The sequence below is a fragment of the Vulpes vulpes genome, chromosome 12, assembly GCF_048418805.1.
Source record: "Vulpes vulpes isolate BD-2025 chromosome 12, VulVul3, whole genome shotgun sequence".
In the NCBI taxonomy this organism is placed as follows: Eukaryota; Metazoa; Chordata; class Mammalia; order Carnivora; family Canidae; genus Vulpes; species Vulpes vulpes.
In genome coordinates, this window is record NC_132791.1 from 75528664 (window position 1) to 75551410 (window position 22747).

At 41.8% G+C, this 22747-nt stretch overlaps 1 protein-coding gene across 4 annotated transcripts in view; it reads right to left on the reverse strand.

Moving 5' to 3' along the window:
- Positions 1–367: 367 nt before the first annotated feature.
- PGBD1 (piggyBac transposable element derived 1) overlaps positions 368–22747 on the reverse strand; it is a 40529-nt gene continuing 18149 nt past the window's right edge. For 3 of the 4 annotated variants that reach the window (XM_025986506.2, XM_025986504.2, XM_072728894.1), the window contains exons 3-5: positions 10191–10320; positions 9365–9461; positions 368–2423 (exon numbers count right to left, since the gene is read on the reverse strand). In XM_025986506.2, the coding sequence (XP_025842291.1) occupies positions 869–2423; positions 9365–9461; positions 10191–10320 (1782 nt within the window). In that variant the 3' untranslated portion in view covers positions 368–868. Of the gene's footprint in view, positions 2424–9364; positions 9462–10190; positions 10321–20364; positions 20424–22747 lie in introns of those variants that run through there. The other variant, XM_072728895.1, reaches the window with a different exon arrangement.

Consider the following 22747-nt stretch of genomic DNA (forward strand, 5'->3'; position numbering starts at 1 on the left):
TGATGCCACTGTTACCCGATTTGCTGCCTATTTCCTCAGTTTTCTTTATTCTTAGCTGCTTCTGCCAACTCCCACAGTCCCAACAAGATACACCTTTCATTTCAGTATTCAGAGGCACTACTTTACTTCCAAATTCTCCTTTATAGTACTCTCCTTCAGCATCCCTGCCTGGCCCTTCCCTCCTACACACTATCTGATTCAGTTTTATACCAATGCTGAGGTCTTTAGCCTCCTATCACCTCAGGGTTTTTTTTTTAGATCATCCTTATGTCATGGACTCTGCCTCAATTTTTAACTGTAGATTCAGCCACCATTCTATGGTTACTATGACAGTGCATGCATTTAAAAAAAAATCTCCACAAAAAAATTAGAGGCACAATTTCATTCTATGTACAAATTAATCAATTCAACGAATGACTTCCCACATCTTACACCAAAAATTAGTCATAGAAAAAGGTAGCACTCAAGTTCAACATTGTAATTTAAAAAAAATTTTTTTTAGTTCCTTGTTATAATAGTCTTTGAAACTCTTTTTTTTTAAATTTTTTATTTATTCATGATAGTCACAGAGAGAGAGAGAGAGAGAGAGAGAGAGAGGCAGAGAGAGAAGCAGGCTCCATGCACTGGGAGCCCGACGTGGGATTCGATCCCGGGTCTCCAGGATCGCACCCTGGGCCAAAGGCAGGTGCCAAACCACTGCGCCACCCAGGGATCCCCAGTCTTTGAAACTCTATATAGATGTTTGACTTTTGAAAATATAAATTACTTAATAATTTCATCACATACACCAGGTTTGCTTTGGAAGGGTAAAGTCTGATTTGTACCTGTAATTTGTCTTAATATTGGCACCATGTTCATTATATCTGCCTTAATCTGATGGATTAGCATTGTGCTCCAAGTAGAAATGTGCAACATATTTCCGAAAATCCAGGAGGTCTAGAGAAGTACCTGGGTTACAGGTTCTGTGTAGCTGCCATGCATTGTTCATGGCTACATCAATTATGTAGCTCACCAAAACTGAGTACCATTTCTTGTTTCTTACTCTTACCCTGTATTTGGAAATGATTTGATCCATTTTAGATACACCTTCCCTGCATTCACCATACAATTTCACTATAGATGGTTGAGCTATCTGATGGATCTCTTCCTCATCAGAACAGCTTAGCTCACTGGCTGGTTCTATGCCCACAGCATTGGAGCACAGACTGATAATGCCATCACCATGCCAGCGACACAGAATTACCTCCTCATTTTCTTCGACTCGGAAATCGAAATACCCCTTCTTCATTTTTCGCATATGTTCTACATTCATGAGGGGACATTTTTCAGTCCTGTTTTCACGAATTGTTCCTGTGGCCCTCACTCCTTTCTTCTTCAAGGCTGATACCAATTTGATGCTTGTAAAGAAGCTATCAAAACACAGGTGATAGGGATATTGGCCTCTCTCTAAAAGAACATCAGCAAAATGCATCACTAGATTTCCACCTAAACCAAGATCAAGATCCTTATCCACCGTCACCATTGATTCTTCTTGATAGGGCTCAAACCACACCAGATAACCCTGTGTGGTTGTGCCACACCAAATTTTATAGCCAATTCTAATAGGTTTCCCATTCAGGAATTGGTCACTATCAAAACATTCACACATTGTCTTATCAAAATAATAGTATTCTTCCAGGGGAGCATACAGGAGGAAATTTCTATTCATTTGCTTTATGAGAGGCCTCAATTTTGTAAACTTATCTTTTTGATCTAGGTGGCTATTATCTGCAAAATGTAGGTATGAGAAAATCAATTCAAATCTGTCCCTTCTAATTGCATCTCTAACCAGGTTCTGGTCAGCATCAGAGATTTCCCAATACATTCCCCTTCTGGGACGCCTCACAAATCCACTCAAAAGCAAGATACCAAACACACACCTTACTTCCTGAACTGTGACTTCCAAGTTTACATTTTTCTGAGATGCATAATTATTGGTTTCATTGACAATCAAGTTGAATACTTCATCATCAAAAAACAATTCAAAGAGTTCTACTGGGTTCAGCTTCTCATTCTTGAGATTCAAAAGTCCAGAATCTAGTGCTAACCAGCTTGGGAAGTTAGGTTTAATGTCTCTTTTGGTCCAATTCTTCTCTGGCACATTTGACAGCCTTAGCTTTTTTTGAGCATGGTAGGCCTCAAGCTTATTATCTTCTTCCACATCTGAGTCACCAGAAAATGCAAGGCCTTGGAGCAGTTCACTCACTCGAGCTTTGTCCTTTTTTCTCCCTTTTCGCATCATGTCTCCTGCAGCATATTCCAAGGAGGAGATGTGCATTTGGGCCCACAAGTCACCCGGGTGACGGTCCTTCAGGGTGTTCAAATGTGGAACTGTCTTGTCGGTGTGGACAGAAGTACAACAAGGTGGCTGGGGCACACAATCTCTAGGAATGAAAAACAACAACATACTATAAAAATCCTCAGTCTTACTACAACATGAATCTGATGACACCTAAGTATTCTTGGGTGAGATTAACCACTTCTCACTCCTAGGACTTTGGCCAGACCTAACACTTCTGGCCTCTCCCTACCTTGGTCTCACTGGTCAAGACCGTGAGTTGTTAGCCTGAAAGAAAGAACTGGGCATCTTAGTACAGTGCCTCCCTCCTCTTCAGGAGCAAGTGGCAGATATCCCATGTACCTTTTGGCCCCAGGTTCTATTGGGCAGGCCTGTGCAAGGGGAGGTCTGTTCTCTTTCTGCTCTAGAGCTCCTTTTCTAGCTGAGCTTCCATCAGTAATGAAGCCAAGGTTTCCACAATCATCTGTTTTACTCCTGTATCTCCATCGATTGGTTCTAAACTTGGACAAGGAAGAGGGTTGTTATTGACTGAGCTCCCTCACACCTCTCTCAGAATTTCTGAACATGGAAAGATTTAGCCTCTCCTAGCTCTACAATGATCTGGAGGACAAACTGCTCTGGGAAGAAACTTAAGAGAAACTCAAACTTCCTGCTGTTGAACTGATTTTTATGGTGTTTACAAGGAAGGAAGATAAAGTTACCAAAGTGAAAAGTATTATACACAAGCTTCTCTCTTAACATGAGAAATTTGCATTTCACTTACTAAAGTCTCACTGGTAAATAGCCTAGTTGCAGAAGACATAAGGGGGAAAAAGCAGTGAAAAGAGTATGCTACAATTTATAGTACATGCATTTACTTATTTGCTTAAAGCATTTATAATCCTGGGTGCCTCCAGTGTGTGCATACAGCCCATTCAACAATTCCCTAACGTTCTCAACTGCAGGGACCCTGCTCTGATGCCACCATCATGCTGAATCTTTTCAGTCTAGCCTGCTCATGCCTCTGCTCTCCCATCGCACAGACTCCTCCCTTCCCTCCTGCTTCCACTGCCCTTCCTACTCCATTAACCGACCCCAAAACCCATCACCTGCCAGGATCATCAACCACCTGCCCCATTGTCCTTCTGTAGCATCATACTAGCCAAACTTCAGTACCTGGTAGAGCCCGTGGTTGGGTCTTCTCCAGTCCTCATGCCAGAGTGAGCGGCGCCACAGTACCCACACTACCGGGGAGACCGACACTGCTAAAAGTGCTGGTCTCCAAGATGCAGCTGGTCACTCACCCTGCCCAGGAGTCCTCCTTCCCCCTCACCTTTCCTCCCAGTTCCCCACATTTCACATCTTCATCATTCTTCTAAAAGCTTCGATCCCACAACTTCTTTTCCTACTCCAAAGAGAACCTAGAATTTCTCAGGCAGCAACGTGCTTGTTGAAAACAGTCTGCCTTCGATGGCTCCTATGATTCCTCTCCCAGTTCATCTCCAATCCTCTCCAGGCACTGGCATATTCACTTCTCTGCCCCTCTCCTTTCCACCTCCTCTGTCCAACAAACTCCCACCTCATCTCCCTGAGTCTTGTTTTAGGTGTCACCTCCTTCACAGGTACTTCTTTCTGCTGCACTGCAGCACCATCCCCTCTGCTGTGCCCTCATGGCACCTACTGAGGGTGGGGTCGTGGTAGCCATGGGATTCTGCATAAGAGAGAAAAAATACTTCCTAAATAGGTGGATGACAGGAAAAAAAGTATGAAAACTGGAACTTAAAAAAATGTGCCTGGAAGTCTTTTCAACAAAACCCTCTCTTGGTCTCTTATCAGTTCATCACTGATTCTCCAAACCTGACTCTTGATCCATACTTCTGTCTAGTTCATCTTGGCCAATGACACTCTGAGAAAGTTTCCCTAATTATCTTCTCAGTGAGGGTGGCAGACTCAGTGACTTTCCTGCCAACACTCCTTGCTCTCCCTTTTAGCCAGTGAGAAGCCCAGTTCTACTGGTGGCAGCAGTGTGTCCAGATAAAGGCCATGAATTGGTCTAAGCCAGTCCCAAAATCCCATTCCCCTTTCTAGATACTCTGTTCCCCTAGCCTCTCTTATAGCCAGAGTTGTTCCTATGAGTCGGTTTCAGCCAGTGAGAAAGAGGGAAGACTGCTGAGGCTTTCTGGGAAGACATCTGTTTTCTTGGTGCCAGGAACCAACACTGGTAGAGGTACCCTTCTACCCCCTTTCTGCTGTAACAGATTTAGTACTTGGAGTTGAAGGGATCATCCTGTGGTCATGGGTTGATAAACAAGTCCTGGTTCCTTGAATGAGAAAACTGAATAATGACAAATCCTGGTGAGTATGAACCTTTTAAAACTGATCTGCGAGTACAGATGGTGCATTCTTTTCAGAAGCCAATTTAGCAGTACTGAGTTAAATTTAGTAAAAACACACCCTAAGGCCCAGCAGTTCTGTTTGTAGGTATTAGTCCCAAAGAAATTTTCCCACAAGGGGTAGGTAGAGACTGCTCACAGTAGCAGTGTTCCTGCTGATGGGAGACCCAGAGGCAACAGCGTGACCACCTTTGGGGAAGCTGATGGGCAGGCCATGAGAGATGAGCCCGCAGATATGATGTAGCAGCTCTGAGTAAAGGGATAAATGTTTACTCAGAAATACAGATAGGCCTTGAAACATTATACTGATAAGAATATTCAAAATACTATTTAAATAACTTAAAGCACTCACATAAAGCAAAAGTGCATATTTTACACAAACAGATATTGATAGTGGATACACATCATGGCCCAAAATGGTGGGAAGAAAGGGGAGTGAGTGGGGGAAAAGGAGGTAAAGAAACTGTGGGGCAGCTCTGGTGGCCCAGCGGTTTAGCGCCACCTTCAGCCCAGGCCGTGATCCTGGAGATCGGGGATGGAGTCCCATGTCGCATGGAGCCTGCTTCTCCCTCTGCCTGTGTCTCTGCCTCTCTATCTGTGTCTGTCAGGAATAAATAAATCTTAAAAAAAAAAAAAAAAAAGGAAAGAAAGAAAAAGAAAAGAAAAGAAAAGAAAAAAAGAAACTGTGTGGCAAGGCTGTGGCGGGGTGAAGACGGAGTCAGATTTTTGGTCACTAAGGTTAAATGTGCCTGACAGGCACACCACCAGATTCCTATTTTGCAGTTACAATTACGTCACAAAATATTTCCTTTGGCTCAGACCTCCGGGGCTTTGAGACATTTCCATTTTCACAAAGAATTTAGCCCTAATTCCCTGCCCTAAACATATGTCCCCTCTGCTACCCTGCATTGTCAAGCTAATTATTTTATACTGTTTCCTTTCTCACCTCCAAAGACTTAAGGGACTCACCCAAACCCACCCTCTGCCTGTAAGCAGGTTCCTCCCATTATGCTTTAGGAGGATCTGTGCTACATATCCATTCATTCATTCTCACAACCAACACTCAGTAAGTACCTATTACTATCTTTAATTTCTGTCTCATCAGCTACTTTCCTTTCTTGTTCAGGATTTTCCTATGCTATTTCTTTCTTGTTGCCATGACAGCCCTCACTCTCATCTAAATTCTCTGCCTTGGGGGCAGCCCGGGTGGCTCAGCGGTTTAGCACCCCCTTCAGCCCAAGGTTTAATCCTGGAGACCCGGGATTGAGTCCCACATCGGGCTCCCTGCATGGAGCCTGCTTCTCCCTCTGCCTGTGTCTCTGCCTCTCGTTCTCTCTCTGTGTCTCTCATGAATACATAAATAAATAAAATATTTAAAAAATAAATAAATAAAAATAAATTCTCTGCCTTTTCTGGTTTCTCTTATCTGTAGCTCCACAAAGATATAAGGATGCTCAGGGAAGGGTGACCAGGCAGGGTAAACAGAGTCAGAATAGGATTCTTGGAAGCAGCTGTACACCAACTGAAAGTTTTGTGCAATGAGGATATTAGTAGGTCACCAAGGCATGGGGCCTCCTATGATTACAGAATTGAGATCAGCACTCTTACTACATTATTCCAGAGAAGCAGCTTTGGTCCACCTGGTTTCTCTGGTTCCATTCCAATTTGTTCTTACAGCTGCAGGATTTAGTGATCAAAAATTCTTTCAGTTTCTGGTTGTTCTGGAAGCTTTTTTATCTCTCCTATTTTGAACAAGATCCTAGCTGGATAAAGTATTCTTGGCTGGATATTTTTTTCATTTAGGAACTTGAATATATCATGCCAGTCCTTTCTGGCCTGCCAGGTATCTGGATAGGTCTGCTGCTAGTCTAATGTTTCTACCCTTTTAGGTTACAGACCTCTTGTCCCAAGTTGCCTTCAGGATTTTCTCTCTGTTTCTGGGATTTGTAAGTTTCACTATTATATGTCAGGGTGTTGACCTATTTTTATTGGTTTTGAGGGAGGGGTTCTCTTTGCCTCTTGGACTTGGATGCCTGTTTTCTTCCACCAGATTACAGGAGTTCTCTGCTTTAATTTGCTCTATAAGGTATACCTTCTGCCCCCCTCCTTTCCTTTTCTTCTGGGATCCCAATTATTCTAATATTGTTTTGCTTTACAGTACCACTTACCTTTCGAATTCTCCCCCCGCTGATCAAGTAGTTGTTTATCTCTCTTTTTCTCAGCTTCTTTATTCTCCATCATTTTGTCTTCTATATCACTAATTCTCTCTTCTGCCTCATTTGTCCTAGCAGTTAGAGCCTCCATTTTTTATTGCATCTCATTAAAAGCCTTTTTTATTTCAACTTGATTAGATTTTAGTTCTTTTATTTCTACAGAAAGGGATTCTCTAGTGTCTTCTATGCTTGTTTCAAGCCCACCTAGTATCTTTATAATCATTATTCTGAACTCTAGTTCTGACATTTTACTTATATCTATACTGATTAGGTCCCTCACAGTCAGTACTACTTCCTATCCTCTCTCTTTTTTTAAAGACTTTATTTATCCATTCATGAGAGACACAGAGAGAGAGGCAGACACACAGGCAGAGGGAGAAGCTGGCTCCACACAGGGAGCCCGATGTGGGACTCGATCCCAGGACCCCAGGATCACACCCTAAGCCAAAGGCAGATGCCCAACTACTGAGCACCCAGGTGTCCCGTTCTCTTTTTTGAGTGAGTTTTTGTTTTGTCATGCTACCCAGAAGAATAGATGGACAAGGGAACAAAATACTAAAATGTCAACAACCACCCCAGAGAAATATACACTAATCAGAAGAGACCCAAAACCAAAGAGAGAGAGAGAGATAGAGAGAGAGACTGACTATAATTAAAAGGTGAACAGACCAATACACTGGATCCTGTATTTTGACCCGTTTGTTAGAAAACTTAGTCCCAAAACTGTAACAAAAGAAAAACTTAGTGTATTTCAATTTTTTTGTGGATAAAAGGATAGAAAGGATAGAATGTATCTAAAAGGATAGAATGTAACTGCAAAAATGAAAATTAAGTTTTTTAAAAAAAGGACTACAAACAGAAAGGTGAACAGAACACACCAATACACTATATCCTGAGTGTATTTTGGTCTATTACTAAAAACTACATCTCAAAATTGTATGGAAAGAAAAATACATATATATGCAAAAACTAAATATATTGAATAGACAGAATGTAACTGTAGAGATGAAAATTTTTAAAAAGGCTTTAACAGAAAAAAAAGTATGATCAGACAAGTGAGGAGAACAGAGCCATACACTAGATTCTGGGTGTATTTTGCTCTGTTAGAAGAAACTGCATCCCAAAGTTGTAAAAAAAAAAAAAAAAAAAGATAGACATATATAGAAGATAAAATTAAATATAATGAAAGAGTAGAATATAACAGTAAAAATGAAAATTAAAAAAGATTTAGAAAAAAGTTGATAAAATAAGAATTTGGTTGAAAAAGAAAGAGAAAAAAATTAATATTAAAAAAAACTAAAGAATCACGGGGGGAGGCGGAGGGACCCAAACCATGATTTCTATATGCTATGTTCCCCTAGCACTGGAGTTTTGCAGTTCTCAATGCTTGGTAGTCTTGGACTTAGCTGCATGATCTTACTGATCTTCTGGGAGAGGGGCCTTTTGTGTTGATTGTCAAGTGTCTTTGTCCTGGGGCAGAGCTGCACCACCCTCACCAGGGGGCTAGGCTAAGTAACTTCCAGATTGCTCAATGTGGCTTTTGCTCCCTGAAGGCTTTCCATGCCACTCTAGAAGATGAGAGTGAAAATGGTAGCCTCCCAATTTCCAGCCTCAGAGCTGAAAGCTCAGGGCCCTACTCCTCAGTGCACCCTCAGGGAAAAGCAGTCAATCACTCTGTCTCCCTGGTCTCTGTCCACATTCTGTGCTCACCCAGCCTGTGACTGAATGTCTTTATCTCAGACACGAGACCCCCGTTTCAAGTCCCCTAACCCTGCAGACTCTTGTGGCCCACTCCCACACCACTCCTCCCTGAGGAGAAGGGGGGGTCTCAGGTTCTGCCGCTCGCTGGGGCCCTGATTGGAGAGCAGTCGCGCCGACTGTGCCCCAGTTCATGGTTTATGGCCACCCTGAGCTGGGAGCCCACTCCCAGACCTGCTGATTGCAGCCAGCTTCCCCTCTTCTAAATCCTGGGAATTCTGTCACACTCAGGCACCCCCAAGCTTCCTGTGGCCCTGAGGATCCTGAGACCACACTGCCCACCTAGGATTCTGCCCTGTTTTATCACCTGAGTGCCTTTCATCCCTTCACATTCCCTGAACTCTTCACCTAAGCAGACTTCTAAAAGTTCTTATTTTGTGCTGCACTGCTCTGTCACTTTCTGGTAGCTGGAGGCTGGAGGCTCCCACCTTCCGTGGTCTAGCTTCCCATATATCACCTCGGATTCACTTCTCTGCATACCTTGCGGAAAGTGGTTGCTTTTCCATTTGTAGAGTTGCAGCTATTTTTTCAGATCTCTGGTTGAGTTTGCCGGTGTTCAGAACGATTTGATAGCTGTCTAACTGAATTCCTGGGATCAGATGAAACTAAGGTCTCCTACTCCTCTGCCATCTTGGACTCCTCCCAGCTGCAAGATTTGATTACATACAAGCATGGACACTCACCTGCTGGGTATTCCTGAGACGTCAGCACTGTGCTGCAGTTCTTCAGAAGTTTCTTGCTTTGCATTAAATAATGCATATTTAGTTACAACTTCTTCAGCTAAAATGATACAATAATTTAAATGTCATTTGTTGCCTGAATTGAGAAAGAAGAAAAAAAATCTCCAGAGTAGGGAGGGAATAGGATTTTTTTCAGTGAGCTCTATGCCCAATATGGGGCTCAAATTGACAAGATTCCGAGATCGAGTTGTATGCTCTACTGACTGAGCCAGCCAGGTGATTTAATAGGGGAATAGGATTTTCAAATTAAAATAATCATCAGGTGTCCCAGGAGTGCTGTCACAACAGTCCTACAAAATGTGGTATAGTATGGGAAGATAATAAAGGTCAGTGAGATGGGGAGAAGGTCTAACAAGGCAAAGCACATTTAACGAAAATTATACATGGATAATAATTTTCTCAGAGCATGGATAATAATTTTCTCATCTGAGATAAAGAAGTGTGTGGGTCTTCCAGACATGAAGAGATGTCTGAACATGACAATTACATGGAAATTTTACAGGGAAGAAGATGGGAAGCAAAGGAGTGGTGAGGGGTTCAGGGAATATGGAGGGATGATCAGAGAAGATAACAAGAATCACTAAGCTGAGTGATCTGTGACCAGGAGGGATGCGAAAAGGTAAGGGCTGAGAGAAGTCAGCAGGCAGAGGGCAGAGAAGGGGAGGGAGGGCGATGGTGGATAGGGAATGTTGCCTCACAAGGGCCACATCAGAGTTGATGATGGGAAAAGGTGCTCATACACATGGGACCTGCCAGAGGCCATCCTCACCCACTGGACTGGTGTTTGTAACCTTCTCTTGAGCTGAGTTTCCACAGGGGCTCCTGTGAGCCAGACTCCAAGGCGGCCGTTCCTCTGTGACAAGGGCCTGGATGGCTTCTTCCTCCATCTTCAATGATATCTGAAAAGGCAAAAAGAGGCTCTTAGTCTTCACTGTGGTAAGGATAGGGGCTCCGGTTGAAGGGTATGGACTACCCCACCTTCAGTAAAGCAGTGGTACCAGCCCTTTGGCATGGCCTTGCTCTGTCTAGAGGTCTTTGGGAGGATCATCCTCACCGTTCTCCTGGCTGGTGGTGGTTGGCAAGGATCAGTGTTCTCTGGCTTATAGATGTGTCACTTCAATCTCTCCCTCTGCCTTCACACAGCCTTCTCATAAGACACCACTTACCAGATCTGGGGCCCACGCAGATCCAGGATAATCTCACCTTCATTACATCTACAGAGTTTCTTTCAAAATAAGATTGCATTCACAGGTACCTGGAATGTTAGGGCCTCAATATATCTTTCAGGGGGACACAGTTCAAACCACATCATCAACTATATTGTTCTAAAAACACGTACAGGTAACTTTTATTCTCTGTACAACTATTTTCATAAAGATAAAATATTTGTGAAAAATAGAAAGCACTAGGTCTGACAGAATTAAGAACAAATTAGAAGCCAGAAAAAAACACCAAGTAATGAGAGGACTCCACAAGGACCATGTTTTGAGGAAAACTGATTTAGAAACACAGGACTTAATGGAAGATTCAATTATTTTTTAACTAAATGACTAGGAAAATGACTAAACCACTGAGAAATTGAGGGGGAAAACAAAATCCATTTGTGGTGATGTCAAGTTTTGCCCTGAATACACAGAATTAACATTACCATCATAAATGTCAGGTCTGTGCAAGAACACTAAGAATATAAAGCAAGAATCCGGGAGGTCAGGCTCGGGAGACAAAGCAGAGGCCCTCAAAGAGAAAACATGAGGCACTAAGCCTCAAATGAGTGGAGGTACTTTCTGAAAAGAAGGGTCTAACTGCCCCTTCCCTGTCCTACTTAAGATGTGGATGTGCCTCTTAAGCTTGGCCCACAATGAGGCAACAGCACGTCATCCACACGAGCGCCTTGCATGAGGCATCCTTGATCTGACACCTGTTACAAGGTGAAGGTAGAAGGGCAGAGGTGCCTAAAAAGCTCCCACAGGTGAGAAGGGCAAGGAGGAGGTGGCCAGAAGGAGGGCTGCTACCTGCCACATTCCCATGAGCTGGGCACCTTGCTCTCCTGGGACCCAGCTGAGTCCTTGCCTCTAGCTGGTCCCTAGGGGAGCAGGCCTTGTGGGGGCACAGCCTGCATAACCTCTGATGTATATGAAACAGGCATGCCTCTGACTGACATGGGACACCACAACTGTCCCCATTCTGTCAGGAATCCTACAGTTCTAAAACTTTAGGGTCTATTCACAACTATTCACAAACTCGACTATTCACAAACTCTTCAAGTGCTTTACGGTGATGCACTTTCACATACAGCAAATTTTAAAGTCATAGATGAAAATAAGGAGGAGAAAGAAGCTTGTGCTATAGGAAAACTTAAGCAAAGAGTAGAGCTACTCAACAAAGGGGAGACAGGAAAAAAGAAACGAAACAGGAGTTGACAGAGGAGGTGGCTGTGTGTGGATGAGTGCAAGGTGCTTTCTGGGAAATGAAGACACACACACCCCCACACATACCCATACACACACAAACAAAAAGAAGCGACCTGAAGTGGAAATGCTGGGAATCTATCATATTGGAAGCTGCTGATTCCAAAAGGACCCACAATAATCGAAACAGGAACAATGACTGAGTGCATGCAACTCTTGATCTCAGAAGTTGTCAGTTTGAGCCCCATACTGGGCATAGAGCTCACTGAAAAAAAATCCTATTCCCTCCCTTACTCTGGAGATTTTTCTTCTTCTTTTCTCAATTCAGGCAACAAATGACAAAAAGTCTGCTTAGGTGGAGTTCAGGGAATGTGAAGGGATGAAAGGCACTCAGGTGATAAAACAGGGCAGAATCCTAGGTGGGCAGTGTGGTCTCAGGATCCTCAGGGCCACAGGAAGCTTGGGGGTGCCTGAGTGTGACAGAATTCCCAGGATTTAGAAGAGGGGAAGCTGGCTGCAATCAGCAGGTCTGGGAGTGGGCTCCCAGCTCAGGGTGGCCATAAACCATGAACTGGGGCACAGTCGGCGCGACTGCTCTCCAATCAGGGCCCCAGCGAGCGGCAGAACCTGAGACCCCCCCCTTCTCCTCAGGGAGGAGTGGTGTGGGAGTGGGCCACAAGAGTCTGCAGGGTTAGGGGACTTGAAACGGGGGTCTCGTGTCTGAGATAAAGACATTCAGTCACAGGCTGGGTGAGCACAGAATGTGGACAGAGACCAGGGAGACAGAGTGATTGACTGCTTTTCCCTGAGGGTGCACTGAGGAGTAGGGCCCTGAGCTTTCAGCTCTGAGGCTGGAAATTGGGAGGCTACCATTTTCACTCTCATCTTCTAGAGTGGCACGGAAAGCCTTCAGGGAGCAAAAGCCACATTGAGCAATCTGGAAGTTACTTAGCCTAGCCCCCTGGTGAGGGTGGTGCAGCTCTGCCCCAGGACAAAGACACTTGACAATCAACACAAAAGGCCCCTCTCCCAGAAGATCAGTAAGATCATGCAGCTAAGTCCAAGACTACCAAGCATTGAGAACTGCAAAACTCCAGTGCTAGGGGAACATAGCATATAGAAATCATGGTTTGGGTCCCTCCGCCTCCCTCCGTGATTCTTTAGTTTTTTTTAATATTAATTTTTTTTTCTCTTTCTTTTCAACCAAATTCTTATTTTATCAACTTTTTTTCTGGACAGATCATCCAAATAGAAAATCAACAATAAAACAATAACTTTGAATGTCACACTAGATCAGATGGATCTAACAGATATTCAAAACATTTCATACTGGAATGTCTGGGTGGCTCAGCTGTTGGGCGTCTGCCTTCAGCTCAGGGCATGATCCTTGAGTGCCAGGATGGAGTCCCACATCAGGCTCCCTGCATGGAGCCTGCTTCTCCCCCTGCCCGTGTCTCTGCCTCTCTCTCTCTCTCTCTCTCTCTCTCTCTCTCATGAATAAATATTTTTTAAAAATTCATACTAAAACAGCAGAATACACATTCTTTTCAAGTGCACACAAAACATTGTCCAGAATGAATAACTTTTTGGGCCACAAAACAAGTCTTACAAATTCAGAAGACTAAAGCCACTGTCATTTCAATAGATGCAGAAAAAATATTTGACAAAGTACAACATTCATTCATGATACAAACCCCCAACAAAGAAGGTTTATGAAGAGGGAACATACCTCAACCTAATGCTGTATACAAAAAAAAAATCAAAGCCAACATCACTTCTTGAAGATTGCTTTGGCTATTTGGGAACCTTTGTTGTACCATACAAATTTTAGGATTATTCTCGTTCTGTGAAAAATACTGTTGGTGTTTTGATAGGGATTACATTAAATCTGTAGGTTTCTTTGCATAGTAGGGATATTTTAATAAAAATCTTCCCCCACTACATGAGGAGTGATGAAAACCTGAGAGCTTTTCCCCTAAGATCAGGAAAAAGACACGAATTTCTACTCTCACCACTTGTATTCAACATAGTACTAGAAATACAAGCCACAGCAATCAGGACAGAAAATAAAAGGCATCTAAACTCACTATTTGCAGATGACAACACACTATACAGAGTCTAAAGACTGCCAGAAACCTATGAGAACTGATAAATGAATTCAGTAAAGCCACTACGGATGCCTGGGTGGCTCAGTGGTTGAGCATCTGCGTTTGGCTCACGGGGTGATCCTGGATTCCTGGGATCAGAGTCCCACATGGGGCTTGCATGGAGCCTGCTTCTCCTTCCTCTGCCTGTGTTGTGTCTCTGTCTCTTTCTGCGTCTCTCATGAATAAATAAAATCTTTAAAAAATAAAAATAAAGCCACAAGATACAAAATCCATAAACAAAAATCCACTGCATTTCTATACATGCACTTACAACAAAGCAGCAAAAAGAGAAATTAAGAAAACAGTCCCATTTTACAACTACATCAAAAATAATGAAATACCTGGGAGCAAACTAAACTTAACAAAGGAACTGAAAGACCTGTACTCTGAAAATTATAAAACATGAGGGAAAGAAATTGACAATGACACAATCAGAAAGATACTCATCCTCCTCATGTAGTGGGGGAAGATTATTATTAAAATATCCCTACTATGCAAAGAAACCTACAGATTTAATGTAATCCCTATCAAAACACCAACAGTATTTTTCACAGAACGAGAATAATCCTAAAATTTGTATGGTACAACAAAGGTTCCCAAATAGCCAAAGCAATCTTCAAGAAGAACAACAAAACTGAAGGTGTGACAATCTCAGATTTCAAGCTACACTCGGTAACTGTAGTTATTAAAACAGTATGGCATGGGCACAAAAATAATAGACACATAGATCATTAGAACAGACTAGAGATCCCATAAATAAACCCACGATCATATGGTCAATTAATCTTCAACAAAGTAGGAAGAACATGCAATAGAAAAAAGACAGTCTCCTCACAAATGGTGTTGGGAAAACTGTACAGCCACATGGAAAAGAACAAAACTTCAACACTTTCTTATGCCATACAGAAAAATCAACTCCAAATGGATTAGAAACGTTAATGTGAGACCTGACAGCATAAAAATCCTAGATAAGAATATAAAAAATAGTGAAAGGGAATATAAAGGAAGGGAAAAGAAATGTTGGGAAATACCAGGAAGGGAGACAGAACATAAAGACTCCTAACTCTGGGAAACGAACTAGGGGTGGTGGATGGGGAGGAAGGCGGGGGGTGGAGGGGAATGGGTGACGGGCACTGAGGCGGACACTTGACGGGATGAGCACTGGGTGTTTTTCTGTATGTTGGTAAATTGAACACCAATAAAAATTAATTTAAAAAAAATCCTAGATAAGAGAACAGGCAGTAATTTCTCTGACATCCATCCATACCATTTTTCTAGAAGTGTCTCCTGAGGCAAGGTCCAAAGGCAAAAATAAACTAAAATAAAAAAATAAAAATAAAAAAAGCTTCTGCACAGCAAAGGAAACAACAAGGTTAAAAGAAAACCTACTGGGGGCGACTGAGTGGCTCAGTAGGTTAAGTGTCTGCCTTTGACTCAGGACATAATCCTGGGCTCCTGGGATCCAGCCCCACATGGGGCTCCTGCTCAGCGGGGAGTCTGCTTCTCCCCCTCCCTCTGCCCTTTCCCCTGCCCCCTTGCCGGTGCTATCTCTCTCTAATAAATAAAATCTTAAAAAAAAAAAAAAAGACAACTCTAAAGAACAAACTGGTGGTTATAGAAAGGAGGTAGGTGGGGGGATGGGTGAAACAGGTGAAGGGAATTAGGAGTACCCTTATCATAATGAACACTGAGTAATATATAGAATCATTGAATCACTATATTGGACCCATGAAACTAATATAACATTGCACGTTGACTATACTAGAGATAAAATTAAACTTTTTAAAGGCACATAAAGTCAGAGGTGCCTGGCTGGTTCAGTTAGTAGAGCATGTAACTTTTTTTTTTAAAGATTTTATTTATTCATGAGAGATGCAGAGACATAGACAGAGGGAGAAGCAGGTTCCCTGTGGGGATCCTGAAGCAGGACTCAATCTGGGGACCCTGGGACCACCACCTGAGCCAAAGGCAGATGCTCAACCACTGAGCCACCCAGGCACCCTCATGCAACTTTTAATCTCAAGGTTGTGAGTTCAGACATCATGTTGGGCATGGAGCCTCCTTAAAATAAAAATTTTAAAAATAATAAATAGATAAATAAAGGCACATAAAGTTAAACAGACATTTGTTGAGTGACTGGACCCTAGGATCACAAACTGAGCCAAAGGCAGATGCTCAACACTGAGCCACCCAGGTGGTGGCTTACCTGGGTGAGCTCACCTGGTGACCACCAACTTTAAAAAAGGCAAGAGAAGAAAAGATCTGAGAAAATCTAAAGAAACCATTAAAAGGGTAAAAAATGGCAATATATATCTATCAATAATTACTTTGAATGTAAATGGACTAAATAAATCCAATCAAAAGACATAGGGTAAGAGGATGGATTAAAAAAACAATATCCATCTATATGCTGCCTACAAGAGACTCATTTCAGACCTAAAGACATCTGCAGATTGAAAGTGAGGTGATGGAGGAACACTTATCATGCAAATAGATGTCAAAGGAAAGCCAGGGTAGCAATACTTATATTGGACAAAGTAGACTTTAAAACACAGACTGTAACAAGCAACAAAGAGGGGCACTATATAATCAAAAAGAGGAAACTTCAACAAGAAGACATAACATTCATTTATGGATGAATAAAATATTTTAAAAAGAAAGAAAAAAACTATTTGTCAACAAATAAGACAACTTGGAACAAATGTATTCATTCCTAGAAACATACAAACTACCAAAACAGAATCAAGAAGAAATAGAAAATTTGAACAGACTGATTAACAGCAAGATTAAATAAAGAATCAAGAAACTCCCAACAAATGAAAGTCCAAAACCACATGGCTTCAAAGGCAAATTCTACTGAACATTTATTTTTTTAAAGATTTTATTTATTTATTTATTCATGAGAGACAGAGGCAGAGACTAAGTAGAGGGAGAAGCAGACCATGCAGACAGCCCAATGCAGTACTCAATACTGGGACTCCAGGATCACACCCTGAGCCGAAGGCAGACACTCAACCGCTGAGCCACCCACCCAGGCGTCCCTCTACTGAACATTTAAAGAAGAGTTAGGGGACGCCTGGGTGGCTCAGTGGTTGAGTGCCTGCCTTCAGCCCAGGGTGTGATCCTGGAGACTGGGGATCGAGTCCTGCATTGGGCTATCTACATGGAGCCTGCTTCTCCCTCTGCCTATGTCTCTGCCTCTGTGTGTATGTCTCTTATGAATAAATAAATAAATCTTTAAAAAATAAAAATTTTTAAAAAAGAAGAGTTAGCACCTCTTCTCAAATGATTCCAAAAGGTAGAACAAGGCTTCCAAATTCGTTCTATGAGGACAGCATTACCCTGATACCAAAACCAAATAAAGACACTACCAAAAAAGAGAGCTCTAGGGAAATATCTCTGATGAGCACAGATGCAAAAATCTTCAACAAAATATTAGCAAACCAAAGCCAACAATACAGTTTTAAAAATCATGCACCATAATCAGGTGGGATTTATTCCCAGGATGCAAGAGTGGTTCAGTATTCACAAATCCATCAGTGTGATATATCATATCAATAAGAGAAAGAATAAAAACCATATGATCATTTCAATAGAGGCAGAAAAAAATATCTGACAAAGTACAACATCCATTCATGATATAAACCCTTGACAACGAAGGTTGAGAGAACATACCTCAACATAATAAGGGCCGTATATGAAAAACTCACAGCTAACATCAGACTCAATGTGGAAAAACAGAGCTTTTCCACTCAGGTGAGGAATAGGACTAGGATGTCTACTCTCACTTTTGTTTGTTTGTTTGTTTCAAAAGAGACTGAGGGGAGGGGAGGAAAGGGGCACAGAGAGGAAGAGAATCTTAAGCAGGCTCCACTGTGGAGCCTGAATGCAGGGCTCAGTCTCACAACCCTAAGAGAGAGATCATGACCTAAGCCACAATCAGGAGTCAGACATTTAACTGACTGAACCACCCAGGCAACCCTACTCTCACCACTTTTATTTAACATAATACTGGACGTCCTAGCCATAGCAATCAGACAAGAAAAAGGAATAAAGGATATCCAAACTGCTTAGGAAGCAGTAAAACATTCATATTTGCAGATGACACAATACTATATAGAGAAAACCCTAAAGACTCCACTAAGAAACTACTAAAACTGATAAATGAATTCAGTAAGGTCACAGGATACAAAATCAATATGCAAAAATCCACTGCATTCCTGTAAACTAATGATGAAGCAGCAGAAAGAGAAATTAGGAAAACAATCCCTGGGCACTTGGGTGGCTCAGCCCATTAAGCAGCAACCCTCCAAGCTCAGCAGGGAGTCTGCCTGAGGATTCTCTCTCCTTCTCTCTCTGCAGCCTCCCCCTGCTTGCACACACGTGTGCTCTCTCTCTCTAAAATAAATTAATAAATCTTTTAAAAATCCCATTTAGAATTCCACCAAAAAAAGAAAAAAAATGAAGTATCTAATAAACTTAACCAAGGAGGTGAAAGACCTGTACTCTGAAAATCATAAAACACTGATGAAAGAAACTGAAGACAACACAAATGAATGACTTCCATGCTCATAGGTTGGAAGAACAAATATAATTGAAATGTCTATACTATCCATAGCAATCTACAGATTTAATGCAATCCCTATCAAAATACCAACAGCATTTTCCACAGAACTAGAACAAATAATTCTAAAATATGTATGGAACCATAAAAGACCCCCACATAGCAAAATCAGTCTTGAAAAAGAAAAAGTGGGAGGTATCACAATTCCAGATTTCAAGTTATATTACAAAGCTATAGTAATTAAAACATTATGATACTGGCACAATCAATGGAATAGAATAGAAAGCCCAGAAATAAATGAATGGTCATTTATGAATGGTCATTTATTAATATGGTCAATTAATCATTGACCAAAGAGTAAAAAATATGCAATGGGAAAAAGTATCTTCAACAAATGGTGTTGGGAAAACTGGACAGCAATATGCAAACGAGTGAAACACAACTTTCTTTTTTTTTTTTTTTTTAAACATTTTTTTATTATTTATTTATGATAGTCACACAGAGAGAGAGAGGCAGAGACACAGGCACAGGAGAAGCAGGCTCCATGCACCGGGAGCCCGACGTGGGACTCGATCCTGGGTCTCCAGGATCGCGCCCTGGGCCAAAGGCAGGCGCCAAACCGCTGCGCCACCTAGGGATCCCAAACCACAACTTTCTTATACCACACACAAAAATAAACTCAAAATGGATTAAATGGGAGACCTGAAATCATAACATTCTAGACAAGAGCACCAGCAGTAATTTCTCTGACATTGGCCATAGCAAAATCTTTCTGGATAGGTCTCCTGAGGTAAAGGGAAAAAAACAAAACAAAAATAAACTATTACAACTACACCAAGATAAAAGCTTCTGCACAACAAAGGAAACAGTCAACTAAAAAAAAAACCTACTGAGTGGGAGAACCCATTTGTAAATGGCATATCTGATAAAGGATTAATATCCAAAATATATAAAGAACTTATGTAGCTCAACACTAACAAATAATTCAATTTTAAAAATGGGTAGAAAACACGAACAGACATTTACACATGGCCAACAGACACACAAAAAGATGCTCAACATCACTTATCATCAGGGAAAAACACATCAAAACCTCAATGACATATCACCTCAGATCTGTCAGAATGGCTAAACTTAAAAACACAAGAAACAAGTATTGGTAAGGATGTGGAGAAAAAGGAATCTTCCTACACTGTTGGTGGAGATGCAAACTGATGCAGCTACTATGAAAAATAGTATGGCAGTTCCTCAAAAAAAAAAAAAAAAAAGAATTACCATATGATTCAGCAATCGCGCTATTATTTACCCAAAGAAAGTGAAAACACGGACTTGAAAGGATATATGTACCCCTGTGTTTATAGCAGTATTATTTATAATAGTCAAACTAGGGAAACAGTCCAAGTGTCCAGTGATAGATGACTGGATAAAGATGTGGTAGACACACACGCACAATGTAGTATCACTCAGCCATGGAAAGGATGAAATCTTGCCATTTGCAATAACATGTATAATGCTAAGTGAAATAAGAGAAAGACAAACACCATATGATTCCACTTATACGTAGAATTTTAAAAACAAAAGGGAAAACAGAGACAAACCAAAACAGACTCTTAACTACATAGAACAGACAGATGGTTAGTAGAGGGGAAGTGGATTGGGGGTGATGGGTGAAATAGGTGAACAGGATTAAAAGTACACTTATCTTGGTGAACACTGACTCAGTGTTCAATATAGGAAACTGCTGAATCACTATTATATACCTCAAACGAATAGAATAATGTTAACTACATTGGAATTAAAAGAAAATATAAAGAACTGACTTACTGGTGAAGCTGTGTGATCTTGGGCCTGCCAGTCTTGCTAAGCCTCCAATTCCTTATCTGTGCAATGGGGAGAACATAGTCCCTTTACAGAGTTCATGAAGATCCAATGAGATAATGAACACAAAAGCCCTCTATAAACTGCAAGACCCCCCATGAGGTAATGTATTATTATATTTTAAGATTGGCTTAATACAAGATACACAAAATTACTAAAATGAAGAGGATTTGATCATTCTAACGCAAAATATATCCAAGACTATGGCATCACTTTTTTTTTTTCCTCCAGACACAATGGATCCTCATAGAACTTTTTTGTTTCTGTTATTTGGGATCTAGAGAAACCAGAGTTTGCTGGAAAAAGAGACTTGTCCCTGATTAACTATTACTGACTGACCTCCCCCAGAACACATACATGCCAACCCTCTCACTTGAAAAATTACAATGTAAAACAGACCTGCTGACAGAGAAAGGGCTGAGTTGAGAATGGGGAGGATGGGACAGAAAATGGAAGCAGGAAAAGATAAAATGCAAGGAAAGAGCAAACACAGTGGAAGATGTGAGACTGCAAAGGTCAGATCAGACTTTGTGTCTGCTTATCATCTTCCTGAGGTGGAAGAGCATTAAGGTTAAGCCTGAGAAAGAGGCAGAAGAATGTTTTCACATATAGGAAAGTTCATTACAAACACCACACTGATCTACTGCTCTACATCTCTGTTAAAGACACAACAGGAGTACTGAATACAGGGTTATGTTGCAATTCAGATGATATCTTAAGGTCCCTTCTACTTCTCCATCAACATATCCAAACACTCAACAATGTGTCTGACTATAAAATTCTATCAAAACCGAGCAATAAGAAACTGGGAAAAATAAAGTTCTCAAGAGTTTTCATTTAAATCTAGTGTTCTATGACAGGTAAGAATGCCCCTCCACAAACACACCCAAATGTGTGCATGTGCACACACATGCTATAACTGCTGTAAATCCTATTTTTGATTAAAAATAAGGCTTCAATGGCACCCAACTATTTTTTTTAAGATTTTATTTATTTATTTGAGAAAGAGAGAGAGTGAGAGTATGAACAGAGGGAGAAGCAGACTCTTCACGGAGCAGGGAGCCTGACTTGGGCTCAATCCCAGGACCCCAGGATCATGACGTGAGCTGAAGGTCACCTGCTGCTCAACTGACTGAGCCACCCAGGTACCCCACCCAACTTTTTTAAGGTTGTTTTTTTTTTTTTTTTTTTTTTTTTGAGAGGGAGAGAGAGAAAGCATAAGGTGGGGGGTTTGCGGGTGGAGAGATGCAGACTGCCTGCTGAGCAGTGAGCCTGACTCGGGCTCAGCAGAGGCCTGAGATCATGGCCTGAACCAAAAGAAGACACTCAACCAACTGAGCCACCCAGGCATCCAGCACCCAACTTTTTTTTTTTTAAGATTTTATTTATTTATTCATGAGAGACACAGAGAGAGAGGGGCACAGACACAGGCAGAGGGAGAAGCAGGCCCCATGCAGGGAGCCTGATGTGGGACTCCACCCCGAGTCTTCAGGATCACACCCTGGGCTGAAGGCGGCGCTAAACCGATGAGCCACCCAGGCTGCCCCAGCACCCAACTTTTTAGCAAGAGTCCAAACTTTAACAACCTTGCAAGATGTTTCCATGTAATCTCCCTATTTCTTCCCACACTCTTCGCCAAACAAACCCTACTCTTTAGCCATGCTGGTTGACTTGCTATTCCTTAAAAATACCAGCATAGGAGGGATACCAATAGCCTGGGAAATTGGTCTTTAGTTCATGTGGTCTCAGGTAACCTGGATAAATGTGCTGAGATTATAAGTGGTAGGTAGATCTTTAGCTAGAGTCTAAAGGTCTAAATCCTAGCTAAAAGGATATACTTTAAAAAAAAAAAAAAAAGCCCTTGAAAATGACAAGACCTGCTTCCTGAGGGCCCAGAGAGCATTCTCATCCTGTTCACACACTTCACAGCAGTGGTGCCTCCCTGTGAGGACACGGAAAACCGCAAGAGGCCGTCACTCTGCCCAGAATGCCCCTGGGGTCCAGTTCTATGAGCCATCTCACACAGCTTTTAAGCATTCACTTAACATGAGAGAATCTTACCTCTTATGACCACTGCTATCTTTTAGTCAATTATCATCCTCCCCATTCTGACAACTGCCTACCTCCATTCATTACCTCTTTCCCATCTCCAGTCAAAATGAAATGAAATCACTTGGAGCAGATGAGTGCTCATCGTCTCATAGGTAAGTAGGAATGTCTGCCCACTGTGGGGCTCCCTACCTCCTCTCAACTTCTTCACATAAACAATTCTGGGGCTTTATGTAATGCTGGCTTTTCATAGCTGAAGAAATAGGATAGAACCATTAGC